The sequence below is a fragment of the Sminthopsis crassicaudata genome, chromosome 1 (genome assembly GCF_048593235.1).
Source record: "Sminthopsis crassicaudata isolate SCR6 chromosome 1, ASM4859323v1, whole genome shotgun sequence".
In the NCBI taxonomy this organism is placed as follows: Eukaryota; Metazoa; Chordata; class Mammalia; order Dasyuromorphia; family Dasyuridae; genus Sminthopsis; species Sminthopsis crassicaudata.
Genome location: NC_133617.1, coordinates 25,102,037 through 25,117,895, shown reverse-complemented (window position 1 = coordinate 25,117,895; position 15,859 = coordinate 25,102,037). Strand labels below are relative to the sequence as shown.

Genomic DNA, 15,859 nt, shown 5'->3' with positions numbered 1-15,859 from the left:
CTCTCTCCACACTAAGCAGCCTCTAAGACTCACTCTCTTCTGGACTTCTCCCACAATCAACATGGGTCTAGAGTCCAGAGCGTAGGTTAACCCTGATTCCCACCACCCCAGTGCAGACAACCTCTGTGGGCTTCCTTTGACTTATCCACTGAGAGCGGATCTACCAGACCATCTCTAAACCTCCCTCAGTCTCCAAGCCCATGACCCTAACACCCTATTTCTAGAATCTATAATTCCTTTCTCTAGAAAACATGTGGCACCATCTTTCACTGGGTGGCAGCACAAGCTAACTGAAAGCACAGAACTAAGCCTCGATTGCTACTTGTGCAGCTCTAAAGTGATGCAGGGTAAAAACTTCCAGCTCATCTAGTGCGACCTTCTATTTGCAGAGGAGGAACTGAGCCTCACCAGGGCTTCCACAGGCTCCTACTGATCAGCAGAAAGGAGAGTCCTTGGACTCTAAATCAAAGAATCATCAGCTATATATACTCCCACCCCAATGTTCAAGAGAATTTGAATGTGATGAATTCTAAAACTAGATTGAATATTTGATGACTTCAAACTTGAACAAGAGCTTAACAGACACAAATCAAAACTGCTTTAGAAAATCAGACACATGGCTGAAGTGGCAAAAACTCAGGTATCATCATATAAGCACATACAAGCTAATGAGCTCATAGATCACATTTAAAGAAGCATAACTTCCAAGAATAAGAAAGGAGGATAAAGAATGGTCACAATACACAATAGCAGCTCTGATAGTTACTGACCTATTATTATTAAGGGGAAGAAAATCCTCCATAATTATAAAGTATAAATAAGCATTGACACATAACTTTACAGAAAGTGCTAATAATTATTCTTTAGAATTACAAAGATAAACACTTTCATAATCATTTCTTCAGTTATAATATAAAAAACATCCTGTGAAGGGCATGGAAATAACTGGCATTGAATGTAAATTGTTAACACTACTGTCTATCTACCCAGGTTACTTACACCTTCGGAAGCTAATAATTAATGTGCAATAAGAAAATGGTATTTACACACATATATTGTATCTAGGTTATATTGTAACACATGTAAAATGTATGGGATTACCTGCCATCGGGGGGAGGGAGTGGAGGGAGAGGGGGGATAATTTGGAAAAATGAATAAAAATTAAAAAAGAAAAGAAAAAAGAAAAAGAAATAAAAACAAGCATGTCCAAACCAAAAAGAAAAGAAAAGAAAAGAAAAGAAATAACTGGCATTGCACTTTAAACATAAAAAACAAAAACAAAAACAAAAAACAAAAAACAAAAAACAAAACCAAAAAAACAAAAAAAAACCCAAAAAGTCCTATCAAGTTATTTTGGGGTATTTTTTAAAAGACATTACACAACTAAATACAACTAAAGTTATAAATAAATTAAATAGATGTGTTTGTTACAAGGGCTTTAATAGGCAGAATGCTAAGATTGGGGAGAAATGGTAACTAGACATTTTTGTCACAAGCAAATTTATTTCAACAGTATGTGGTTATTCCTGGTAAGTCTTGAGAATGCTGAAGGAAAAAATGAGCTAGAGATAATCTGTAGGTGGACTATTAGGAACTGAAACCTTAAATAGACTAGAATATTCAATTTCTGAAATTTCTGAAATAGACTCAGATATACTCTTATTACAAAATAGATTTAAAATTATTTTTGTATAAAAATCAATTCTAAAAATGAAAAAATTTTTAAGTAATAGGATCCTATAAATTAGAACTAGAACAGATTTTGAGGACCATCTTGCAGCATAGTGAATAGAGCACTGGGCCTGGACAACTTTTACAAAGTTGGGTGAGATGAGGTATATTTGCAAAGCACACAGCACTATACAGGGCCCAGAATACATGCTTATTCCTGTCTGAATGTCTGTCTGTCCATCCCTCCTTCCTTAAAGGTAAGACCCAGAGAGAAACAATTATTTTGCCATGGCCACACAAGGCTAGTGCTCTTACCACTGTACCCCAAAGAAATGGTAACCCTCCCACTTATTTATGACTTTAAGATTAAATTTGATAGGGATAACTATGAAGTTTTACACTTTGGCTAAGAAAATAAGCTTCTGAAGTACGAGATTGGGGAGCCATGCCAAGAGGGCAGTCCATCTGAGACAGTCCTAAGAATTTTATTAGATACAAGACTGTATGTCAAAGTGTGATGACAGCCAAGAAAGCTAATGAGCTCATAGATCACATTAAAAGAAGCATAACCTCCAGGAATAAGAAAGTCTTAGTCCCACTGCCATGGTCAGACCACATGCAGAATACCGGGTTCAGTTCTGACAACCACTTTTAAGAAGGAAATCGGTGAGTTGGAGACCATCCAGAGGAAGGCTACTAGGACTCTGAAGGAAAATGAGTTCTTATCATATAAAGATATGTTGAAGGAAAAACTATTTTCAGACATCATGTAAAAGAGGGATTAGGAGGGATATACCTGAACCCACAGACAGAACTGCCCAAGTAGCACAAGGGCAAATTGGGGCTGGACATTAGGAAAAACTTCCAGGAGCCAGAGCTTTCCAAAAGTGGAATGGGATGCAGGGACCCAAGCATTCCCATAAAAACTTCAACAATCCATCTCAAATACATTTGAATCTTTAAAATTGAGCAAAAAATGTTTATTTTAAATTTGATATCTGGTCATCTTTCTAGGTTAAATCATCTCAGTCACTCCTTCCAGAGTAGTCTCTCACATTGTAAGTGGAATCTGAGGAAGGAAACACAGCCAATGCAGAAATTTATTTTTGCTTAGCTATGCATTTCTTTCCTAAGAGTTTTATTTTTCTTTGCTTCCCCTCCCTCCTGCCCACACCCCTATGCCCCCCAAATTTGAGGGGAACAGGAAAACACCAAACACTAAGTGGTCAGGACACAAAAACAAATGAAAAGTCAGTCCATGCCCTAAAGAAGCTTACATTCAAGAGCAGGGCTGGGGACCGTCCAGCTGGCGCCATAGAAGACTCTGCAAATCATTTGCTAAGGCAACTGCATGCAGGCACTGATGAGCTGAAAACTAGGCACAACCACCTCCCACTGCTTGAGCTCCAAGGCCCAGGGAATGATGCCATAAATATTCAAATGGACCTTATCTGGAAAAAAAGTTCCCCAGTCCTGACCTAGAAGAAGACAACAGCCAATCAAGGTGGGAAAGGAACCGGTGGAAATATGATGGGGAAATCCCAGGAAGAGTGCAAGAGATTCTCATTCTGATGGCTACCTTCAGCACATCAGACTTTTCTCAGCCTCCATTTTCATGTTTATAAAACAAAAAAGCAACATTTATACAAGCCTTCCCTCACACCTCTGAACAAAGGCATTTATGTTAACTTCACAACTCTCCCAGGAGCTCTCTAGAGCTAAAAGGCCAAACTGTCCTGTGAAGTGAGAAGTCAGGAAGAACAGGGTTCAAATTATGTCCCTGACATAGACAATCCTCTAAAGTTCTAAGTCATCATTGGTGACTGAGCTTTTACCATTTGGAGAAGTCTCTTTACCACAAGTTCTCCAAACTCGACCAAAAATCCAACAGTAAAGTCTCCACACAAATGGAGACAACCAAGTGAGGAGCTGGCCAAGCAGAACAGCCTGCCAAGACTTCTTATGAACTTTAAGGCTATTTTCTTTTTTCTTTTTTTTTTTTTTTTTTGAGGCTGGGGTTAAGTGACTTGTCCAGGGTCACACAGCTAGGAAGTGTTAAGTGTCTGCCACCACATTTGAACTCGGATCTTCCTGAATTCAAGGCTGGTGCTCTATCCACTGCGTCACCTAGCTGCCCCAAAGCTTATTTTATAAGAGGCCACTGAGAGGCTGAATGATAGAAGCAATTCCTGGACTTTTTGTGTCCCCAGAAAAACTAAATGTGCCAACTACAAGAGTTTAAATAGAAAATTTTTATGGAGTGGCAGCGATACTTGATTTTTTTTAAAAAAATCATATCATTAAAAATTACTTTGAATAAGGAAGATTTTATAGGAGCCCTACAGTTTTATTTTCAAAAGCTGTATTGATTCACAATAATTCATAAAATCAAAAATCCTGATGTTATTCATATAACATTTACTTCAAGCTAATTTGCATTTACTTCACAGTTAAGTCACTTTATATGAATGAGAAGAGAATTCCCGCAAGCAAAAACATCTACTATGGCAGATATTGTCTAAACACACCCAATAAATAGCAGAATAAATAAATAAATAAATCCTGCTGATTAGATTTCTTCATTTTCCCCTCAAGCAGCATTTTAAGAAACACAATCTTTTAATGATTATTTAATTTTCATGTAACTAGAATCTAAATCCTTTACATACCACACAGCAGGCTCACTATAAATGATCTCATTTTTCATAGAAAAAAACTAATTACATGGTTCAATAAGTTGCCTATGGTAAAACAACCATTTTATTTACATTCAAAAGGTGGACCTTAGCTTAGTCTCAACACTCTTGCTAATTCCAAGCATATTTAGCTTTAAGAGTTCTCTCTAATTTATTAGTCGCACTTCTTTCTTGGCCACAGAAGAAAAAATTCTTTCATTATGATCCTGCCAGGATTTTATAATTCAAGTTTATTACTTATCAAATTCTTAATATGTATTTGACTTTCTTTGAAGCACATAATTACCTATTAAATCTAATCTTATTTCAGTAACTGTACATTAGAATCATTTAGATAATAGTCAGGCAATGCAGGCTGTATTGTTTTACAACAGAAACAAATTCGTTTTTGTTTTTTTTTTTTCAAAAATGAGAACAGTAAAATAAAGCAACAGATAACTGTCATTTGATTCATGAGAAAAATATATCAAGTCCTGAATAATTTAAGTTCTAAATTTTAGAAACTCTCCAACATCAAAACAGATTTCAAGAAGTACAGAACTTGCTATTTTACTGCTTTTCTTTTTAAAATTGCCTTGGATACCATTTAGCAGCAATTTTTTCTTATAATGACTTACAAAGGTATTGTTAGTCTGCTCAAAGAAAAGCAAACATGAAAGGTGGATTTTAATAACAATATAATTCTGATTTATCACAAAGCAATGAAATCCATAGTACAATGTGAAATAAATGTGAATGTATAAAACACTACAGATCAGTGATGCATAGAAGTATAGAATTTACATGTAATTTTTAAAGATTTTCTAACACATTTCTCTGTTTGAAAAATACTAAATAAATCCATATGATTAAAAGAAAAAAAAAAAAAAAAAAAAAAAAACATTACTCCTGCTTCCAATTTAACCAGAGGGATTCATTTCAATGAATCATACATTGGCCATTAGAAATGAACAGAGAGGGGAAAAAATTTAGTAGGAAGGAAAGCAGGAGGTAAATCTCTTTTTTTAAAACAAATTAAAGCGAAATAAATGACATTTTGCCCATAGTCCTACTCCTGTCAATTTTATGGGTAAAAAGGTTGTCACTTTCAGAGGAAGCAATTTTTTAAATCCCAAATGAGAACAAGGCCTCATTTAATAAGTGTACTTGAATAGGTTCATTTTATTAAGTCTAAAGAAATTACAAGATACCCATGAACATATGACAGCATACTCAAATCATGTATCCTTTGCCTAAATAGTCTGCAGAGAGCTATAGATAACCCATAACCACACTAAATACTGATTGCTGGTTTTTTTCTCCCTTTAGGATTTTAATATGCAAATTTTCTTCCTCTATATTCTCCATTTTGTTCTTTTTTGTCCATTGCTTGTCTTTAAATCTCTTTCTGAAAATATGTTCTCAGGTCTTGTGAAACTGATTCATGAAGCAGATGGTTCAAGCTAGTTTTTTTTTTTTTTTTTTTGAAATGGGCCTGAAATGAAAATCTTTCTTGCCAAAACATAATGCTATCCAAACAAAGCCTGTTTAAAACTCATGGCTGGACGATAGGTCATGCTGCACTACCACTATTATCATCCCACTCCACCCCTACCTACAATGTCCCTAAAAACTTATTCTTTCTCTTCTTCCAGGTGACTTCAGATCATTTAATATAGTCACTACCAGAATAGTTTTGTTTTCATTTTACATTGATACAGCAGAGCTAGAGATACTTTCAATATTTAATCAATGTAATAATTCTTATAATAGTTTACTAGGAAGGGGATTAGGCTACCACAAGAATGCCAGGACAAAAATGCCAGCTACAAGGTTTCTGAATTCGTCATAATCTAATGACTAACTGCCAACAAATTGGCTCCAAAAAAGGATTAAGAATAGTTCCTACACTGCTATACTTCTTAAATCATGTAAAATGGCTATACTACCTGTTAGAGTCATTTGTAAAATCTACAGATTATCATCAAAGAGGACTTCTTCAAGTACCACATTTCACAGTATGCTTGTAAGCTGGTACTTATATGAAGTAAAGATAGGGACTTCAGATGGACAATGAACAGAGACAAGATTTCCCAAGAAGGCAAGAGGGGTCTGAATCACATTTGGAAAAATGCTTGAAGCAGTCGATGATCCCAAACTGATTCCCAAACACAGGAACCTTTTAACACCAATATTCTCTTTGGCATGCTATGTGGTTTTGAATCATGGAACACCACAATCTTTGAAGAATCCAAACTTTGGAAGACCCAAAGGGCAATGACAAGTAGAAACAGGCCGTGGCACATTACGAACAAGGAACAGCATTTAAGAAGTAGTATAGAAAACATCTTTAGGGAAGCAGATGATTGAAAGAAGCAATCAGCTGGTTAGAGCAAGTAGCATTTCACTCCTTTGACGGGCATTTATTAGCACCAATCAATCAGCAAGTATTTTTCAAATCAGATGAGGTCACATGATATTTGTCGAGTACCCAGCACATGGGAGGCACTAAGTAAATGCTTCTTCCTTTTCTCTTTCCACTCATCAGGTACCATGAATACAAAGAAAAAAAGAAAAAAAATGAGAGAGAAAGAACACAATCCATGTGTTCACAGCCTGTTTTACTGGGGGAGAGAACACATGCAAATAAAGAGACAAAACAGATGAATGGGATTTTGAGGAGCATTCTAGAAAGAGAAGAGAAGAGAGCCCTCACTTCGGATGAGCAATGGAAGACCAGACAAAGGTCAGGAAATATGTGAGAGAGCAAAGGACCAGGACGGGCAATAACCCTACAAAGAGAAAGTGGAATGAGAATCAAACAGAGGAGCCTGCATCTCACTGGGCATTAACAAAATACAATATTCATTTGTTAAACACCTAATATATGCCTAGGACAAATTTCTTGCTTTCAATTAGCTTAAATTGTAGGGAAAAAACATTATGCCAATCAAAAGGAAAAAAAAAAAAAAAAAAAAAAGGGTAGCTGGAGACAATAGTAAAGTATTATGACAAACAGCCAAAGAATAAGTTGAGTTCCAAGCATATACTCAGCAGTCTCCCTTGTCCTATGACCAGTCCAAACTTTCATGTCATACTTCCCAGGGGAGGGGGGGAAGGAGAAACAGAGGCCATGATGGTGCAGATTTGCATTCAAAAAGACCTGAAGTTCACCTAACCTTTAAAAAAAAAAAAAAAAAAAAAAAAAAAAAAAAAAAAAAAAGGTTCTTCAGAGTTCTAAGGAAAGTCACTTTACCTCAATTTTCTATAAAAAATAGGATTGAAAGCAGTACCTACCTCCCAGGATTGCTATGAGGAACACATAATAATTGCAAAGTGCTTAGTACAATGTCTGGTACAAAGTAAGCATTTAAAGGCTTGTTTCCTTCCATCCTTCATTGTGCTGAGTCACTTTATCTATCAAGCCCTACAGATTTTCTCTAGATGAGGGCATAAAATAAGGGCATGAAGGGCTTGAATTGGAAAGTTTCAAAGGTCCTTTTTTAAGTTTCAAAAATGTTACAGGTCTGTGGTATTCCTCTAAGCTGTTAAAATTGAGGTATAAGGGTTTTGCAAGGGCCAATGTTGAAGAATTGTCCATGCATATGTTTTGAAAAATAAAAAAAGCTTTAATAATAAATGAATGAGTGAATTTACTAGGGAAAAAAATGAGGTATGAAGGTTTAAAAAAGTCAAATATAAAAAATAATTCAGGTAAAAATCTGTTAATAATTATCCAATGTTTGGTTATTAAGAAGAAGTCCTAAATGCTAAGAATTTCAAAGTGCCTAGAACCAGTGTCAGATGAAAGTATACTGTTTCAGATGCAGGGGCATCCCAAAGATGTTTTGATTTAAATATTTCCCTGTGGTTCTTTGTCCTTGTCTTTTAAGCTAGCTAATGGACATATTCCTGAAATCACTCAAAAGTGGCATTTCACCACAGGAATTATTACATTCTGAGAGATGACAAATCATTTTTAAGGAATGCAAAAATAAGCGATGAAACAAAAATGGCAGCACAAGACTCTTGCCCCCTTCCTGTTATACACTCTCCAGCAATGCTTCCTGCTGTCTACAAACAGCAGCTATACTAGACACTCACCATGGTTCTTGATAGTCAAAGACTACAAAAATGGCAAAGCATCAAATAAAAAGTCTTTCATTAAAGTAAACAAAGTAAGTGCAAAACTTTACTTTTTGTTTGATTTTTAAATACTCTAGTCTTGCCACTAAGTTGATGAAATGGTAAAAAAAATTTTGAATGATTCCATGAATTCGGAAATGAAAAACTACTCTCACAAAATAACAAGATGTTTCCGTCCACTTCTCCAGAAAGTACACCCATTTAATTGCTCAAATCATATATTTTTTTTCCCTCACATCTGTGGATTTTCTGAACTCAGAGATGCAAGAATTGCTCTCAGACCTTCCTTTTGGTTTTACCCCTCATATTGCTTCCGAATCTTCCATAATTTAAATACTAATCAAATTAATTTCTTCTTTATATAGAATACCACTCAATAGTCATATCTCCTCTCAAAGTAGGGGAACATTTTGTTAATCCAACTCAGAAAAAAAGCTGTTTGCACTGTTTCAATCAGTCTCACTAAGAAGGAGGAAAAAGAAAAATAATCACTCTATATGGGATGCCTCTTTTTAGATTCTTGCCGAGAAACCCAGAGGAGCACATGACATCAAATCTGTGATTTTGCTAATAAATTCCAAGAGAAGAAACTTCCTCCACCAATGCAGATCTCTGCAAAGTCTGGGCTCACAGAGATGTCAAATACATAGCGTGGTGCTCACTGACTTGCAGAGGAGATTAAAATGCAACTGGGGAAATATTAACAAAATATAATACAATAGAATGTGGATAATGTAAATAAGTGGTTTTCCAAGTCAGTGAGGCACATACAACTTATTATTAGGCCCAGCCTGCCTATATCAGAGGTTGGCCTTAAAGTCTCCCTGACTCTCAGCTCAGATCTGTCTTTATGAGGCTACATTCCCTCAAGATATTACAGGACTTATTTGTATTATTTTAACTTCTTAATCTTTACCCAATTTAAACTCTCTCAATTCATAAAAGTGAAATAAATACATCAAAACCAACATAATTCTAAGTATTACTTCTAAAACCATCAATCACTTCCCTTGTGAATTATAAATTACCTCTAAAAAAATTTCTGCCTCATAAAACAAAGATTTATCCCATATTTTGCCTCATAAAATAGAAAAGAAAAAAGAAAAATAGAATAGGCAGCAGATATGATAATGGGAAATAAGAAATAAGATGGAAAATATATAGGCACAGAAAGAAATAAGAAGATACTATTGTCCCACAAGTTTTGATAAATGCATTTCTAAAAGAATCACAAGATTGGAAAATAGAGGAAGACCTCAACAGTCATCTACTAGAATCCATACACAAAAAAAATCTCAACTGTATTGAGCATAAAAAGTCTTCACCCCGTCTTTGGGTACTATCTACAACTAAAATATAAATTTCACTAATACCTTGAAAAAGGGACAGTATGACAAATTAACATCGAGCATAACAGTAGGTCTTAATATTCAAATTTTTAATTAACTCATTTCTGCCCACATAAAACAGTCCTTATGATATAAGGGCAAGAGTCCTGAGATTTCACTAGTCACACTTGCAAATAAGCAATCTGCTAGGTATCAGCGTTGTTGTGAGTTTAATTAAAAATATTAAAGATATTCATATGCCATAATTGAAGGGAGAAACGGAGGGAATAGCAAGGCGAAAAGGAGAAAAGGAAATAGTAAATGGAAGAGAGAAAGAAGGGGAGAAGAAAGAGAGAGAGAGAGAAGGATATGGAGAAGAAATGGGGGAAGAAAAGAAAAAGAGAAAAAAGGAGAAAGGGAGAGAAAAGAGGAACAGGACTGAAAGGGAGAAGGAAGTGTAAGAAGTGAGAGAAAGGAGAGGGAAGAGGAAAGTGGGAGAGGGAAGAGGAAAGTGGGAAAAGGGATAGGAAAAAGAAGGGAGAGAGGGTTAAGAACAAATTCAATAAAGAGAACAAGTAGGATGTGGAATACATAGTTTAGTCTAGTATAGTTTACTGCCCTCTGGCTGTTACCATAGGAGACAGTCTGGGGGGGGGGGGGGGGGGGGGAAAGGAGAGGGTCAGATCTAAATTGTATCCGTTAAAGAGAGATTATCTAGGGAGCCTTTTAATCAGTATAGAAGAGTTACAACTGGTAATCAAAAAAGAGAAGAGAAGGGAAAAGAAGAGAATTGAGTTGCTGTGTTCTGCTGTTACTCCTTGAATGGCATCTTTCTCCAAAGCCACTCTTCTCTTAGGATGCTACTACCCCTAATCCAGACAGTCCTCACCTCATGCTATTACAATGTAACCTGGCTGATGTCCTCTTCCACTCCAGATCTTCATTCAATTATCAAAATGATCACCTCCCCAACTCAATAATTTCCAGTGGCTCCCTATTACCTCTGGGATCAAATACAAATTCCTCTATCTGGCTTTTAAAGTCATTCCTTCCTCTATTCCCCTTCCAAGGGCACCAACTTTCCCCCTGTTCTTTGCCCAGAAAGGTTTACCTCCTAGTCTCTGGGCATTTCTCCCGGCGGCCCACTTGTCTGGAATTCTGGCCTCTCCCATCTTGATCTCCAGACTTCTTACCTAACTTCTACAAGAAGGTTCTTAAATCTTAGCACTTTCCCTCTGAGGGACCCTCTGTACCCCCACTGTTTCGCACAGTGCCTGGCACACAGTAAGCATGTAATTAATGTTCCCCTTAGTGACTGACATCATGATTAAAGAAATCAAAAGTACACATGAACTAAGTAAAAATTAAACATTTTTTAATTAAACTAGTGGTAAATTAGAGGTTAAATGGAAAAAAGTAACTTGGACTAATTGGAACTGTATGTTGATTATATTATCGCAAGATATCAAAAGACCTGTTATACAAAAAGTTGTACAAAAAAAGAGAGAGAGAAAGCATGATATTAAAAAGATTACTCTAATAATTTACTTTCATTTTTTGTTGATAGCACTTTAAATAATATATTCTAAGATTCTCTGAAATGAATTAGTCAGAACTTCATATTTTTATTACTGCCCTATGTCAAATTGTAATTTAATGCCTATGAGAGGCTGAGACAATTTTATAAGTATTTTTTTTAAAGAACCTTTTTTTTTTAATCTGAACCTGAAAATGCAGAACAGCAGCTTTTTGAAACTAAAAGACTGTGAGAATTACATTAAACAGCAAAGTTCAGTGACTTACTCATGGTCACAAAACTAGTATGAGCACAGGTCAGGCAAGATTTTGGACACCCGACTCCAAAACAGTTCATTTACCCACCACATCACTCAGCCTCTCAAAAAACAATTAAAATTTTCAAATATTCTGAACATTGAACCATAACTGCCACTGTATAAGCTGAAATGCATTTTTTTCATTTTGTCTGATTGTTCATTCATAGCCACTAACACGTGAAATATGAAATTTGCGTTGCAAACAACAACATGACACAAATTGTTTAAAACAGTATAAAATAATTATAAAAACAAAAACACTTACTGTGTAATTCATGATGTATCACATCAACTAAGTTTGGTTCATCTCCCCACCAGAATATCCATAATTCTTTGCAATCTGGTTTGACATCACGGCGCCACACACACAGTAGATTGGCTTGCAGGCAGCGAATGAAACTTAACAGGATTGGATCATCCTGGGCAGGGGCTGAAATGATGGGACCACAGTCCCCGTGCCCTCCAAAATTATATCTACGCCATTTGATTCCAGTGAGTTCAGCCTATAAAATGAAAGAGAAATTATTATTTTCCAATTGCCTTTTAAAAAAAATCACACTGTATCATGTCACATTTTACTTGACACTGAGGTCATCATGCACCCCAAAGCATCATATCACAGGGGGAGAATCACACACACACACACACACACACACACACACACACACACACACAGAAAGAGAAAGAGAGAGAACGTGTGTGTATAAAAGTAAATTAAATGCTATTATTTCTACATAAATCCATTGGACAAATAATCATCATAATTTTGATACACCATATAATTTTATTATTATATCCTAAGAATCTAAAGGAGAACCTGAAATCTTTCTTAGTAAAAACACAAGGAATTCACCAAGGAAGAACTCTAGTATCCAAGATGTCAAGAACATTTAAGAATCAAAACTTTATAAAAACTTTATAAAACTGTAAGTATTCTCAGTCAAATGCATTGACCTATCTTCTATAACATGAGACAAATAAAATGAAGGGACAAAGAAGCAACTTTTCAAAAAAAAAAAAAAAACACTTTAAGTTTACTTTTAAAATACTATTTTATTTTCCAAGTTCTTTTTGCTATGTTTAAATAACAGAAAGTTATTAATGAATTTAGTAACTATTTTTTGGAATAGTATTCTACATAACCAATGGTGAATTTTCAAAAAATGAATGGGGAGAAAAATGATCAAGAAAAATTAATGAAAAGAACTACATCAGAAATCCTGGAGGCAAGAGTCCCAAATACATAACCACCACAATACATAACCAAATGAGATTCACCTAAGTTGAAATTAATATTTTGAACCTTTAAAGGACCTGACAACCCAAAGAATACTGAATACACAAAAACTAGACCATATTCAAAATGTTAAACATTGAAACATAACATCCCTAAACTGAATTAGTTTAGTGGATTAGTCTTAAGGAAATTTGCCACAGGGAAAAAAGTGTCTGAAACTGGATTTAGCCTCAGCTCTTCCTGGCAGGGCCCAGTGTTCTTTCTACTGTTCTACCTACCACTTACTGGTCTAACTTGTTTTATACTATATGTAACCATAATATGTCATAAAGATCTGACCTCCCCACATACAAAAGGGCATGAAGAAATAAAAAAACGGGGTACATGCTTTCAGGAATGGTGTGACACTATCATAGAAGACCCTTTAAGACTTCTCCCCCAGGCTGATACATAGCCACATTAAATGGACCTTGGCTCTTTGCCTCTGAATTTCTTCTATAGGTGAAGGGATTAGAAGCTGAGTTTCAATAGGTCAAGAGAGTAAAACCTCTGTGTGTAAAGTATTATTAATAGTTCTATTATTATCATTATTATTGTGGTACATAATGTCATTCAGTCATTTCCTTGTACATGACTCTTATGATCTCATTTGGGATTTTCTTGGCAAAGAAGAGTAGTTTATCATTTCCTTCTCCAATTCATTTCACACATAAGGAAATTGAGGCAGAGGGTGATTTGCCCCAGGGTCACATAGATCAATAAATGTCTAATGCTAGATTTGAACTCTATCCACTGAGTCACCCAGATGCCCTAAAGGTATAATATGATTTCAAATTCCCGAATGAAAAACACAGGATTAAAATAATTGATCCTCTTTTATTTAAAGCTAAATTTATTTTGTCTCTGTGATCTACTACAAATATCACAAAGAAATTATAAATAAATTTAGCAATGATTTTTTTTTTTTGCTGTGTAGTTTTGCAATGTTCCTAAACCACTAAATGAACTTGGTGCCTAAACAAAACATTAAACCAAAATATGAAGAAATTAAATAGATACATTAGGTATTCATTCATTTGAACCAACATTTATTGAACATCATGTGCAATTTCTGCTTCAAGTATCATAGAATAGGATTTCAAAGAGGGAGAACACATCCAGAGATAAGTAGGAACAAAATAAATACTAAGTACTTTTCAGCAGAGGAAAAGGCACCAACAACTGGGGAAGGGAGGGGAATATAAAAAGCCTCTTAATAACTTGTGTTGTGTTTAGAAGGAATCTAGAGAGTATGCCATTTGAAGAGAAAAATATTCGAAATAAATAACATGATACGGAATAAACATTCAATGAACAAGTCAACAAGCACTTATTAAATGCCTACAATCAAGCAAGCAAGCAAGCATCTACTACTGCCAGACACAGTGCTAAGCTCTGGGGATGCAAAAAAAAAAAAAAAAAAAAAAAAAGGCAGAAGACAGACTCTCCAGGACCTTACAATTTAAAGGGGGAGACAATAAATACATGCAAAGCAAGTTGTGTACTACATAAACAGGCAATAATTAGCAGAGGGGCAACATTAGAAGAGGTGGGAAAGGCTTCCAGTGGAACAAGAGAATTTAAGTGGAGACTCAGAGAGAAGAGAAAGTCAGGGATAGCCAGAGAGAATCCCTAGAGCCAAAAGATAGAGGGGGCAGCTAGGCAGCATAGTAGATAAAGAATTGGGGCTCAAAGCTGACCTCAGACACATTTCCTGGATGTGTGACCCTGAACGTGTTATTTCACTCTTTGTGCCTCAGTTTCCTGATTTATAAAATGAAGGAAATGGGAAACCACTCCAGGAGGTCAAGAAAAGCTGGATATGTCTAAATAAAAACAAGAGATGGAGAGCTACACTCCTGCGGTAGCTACTGCAACAATGTAGACATGGGGTAAGCCACATAGAGCAATGTGTCCAAGGGGAGGAGGAGGTCAAGGCCAGAGATGTTGCAAGGATGAAGTCAGCAGGCCTTGAGGGTTAGAGGTGGTGAGGAGACCAGGATGACTGGGGGGGATGCTACTTCCCTCAATGGTAATAGGCAAAGTAAGGAATGGGGGAGAGACAAGCTGGCTGAACCGTATGATTTTTGGGGGGAGAGGGAAGGGACTATAGGCCAGGCACTAGGCTAAGCCCAAGGAATTCAAAGAAAGGAGGGTATAATAGTTCCTACCCTGGAGGGTAACATGCAAACAATTATATACAAACAAGTTATACAGAGGATAAATTTAAGATAATTAGTTGACGGAAGTCACTAACTTGGCCTAGGAAAAGCTTCTTCAAGGTGAGATTTTAGCAAAGACTTAAAGGTAGCCGGAGAAATCAGGGGCAGAATGGAAGGCGAACATTTCAGGAATGGGGAACAAGCAATGAAAAGGCTTGGAATCAAGTGAGAGTCTGCTGAAAGAAGCAACAAAAAGGACAGCATCGACTAGGAAGAACATGAGGAGGAGGACTGTGTAAAAAGACTAGAAATATAGAAATGGCCATCAGGTTATAAAGGTCTTAAAGGCTAATAGGTCCTTATATTTGATCCCAGAGGGAATAAGAAACCACTAGAGCTTACAGAACAGTAACAAGTAACACTTTCAAAATTATGGGGAGAATGGCCTCCACTAAGGAGAATCTTGAGGTGATGAGGACCTGCATGGACTAGTGGCAGTATCACAAGGAATAAAAGGTGAGCTGTGACCTGACAGCAGACAACAAAGCTTATGCTTCAGATGCCTACTGTGACTGGAAGGATGGCGATCCTACATCATTAAGAGGAAAGTTAAAAGGAAGGGAGAGCTTTGGGAGAGAGAGAATAAGATATAATCAGTTTAAGATAGCTTTGAGATATTCATATGTCCAACTGGTTATTGTACAGATGGAGGTCAGGACTGGATAAACAGACCTGAGAATCACATATTTGGAGTTGACAATTGAGT

General features: G+C 36.1%; 1 protein-coding gene across 3 annotated transcripts in view; it reads right to left on the bottom strand.

Annotated features, from left to right (window-relative positions):
* The window catches only part of MED13L (mediator complex subunit 13L), a 338,730-nt gene that overhangs the window by 266,309 nt on the left and 56,562 nt on the right, over positions 1-15,859 (bottom strand). For all 3 annotated transcript variants that reach the window (XM_074296914.1, XM_074296922.1, XM_074296932.1), the window contains exon 2: positions 11,921-12,158. In XM_074296914.1, the coding sequence (XP_074153015.1) occupies positions 11,921-12,158 (238 nt within the window). The remainder of the gene's footprint in view (positions 1-11,920; positions 12,159-15,859) is intronic.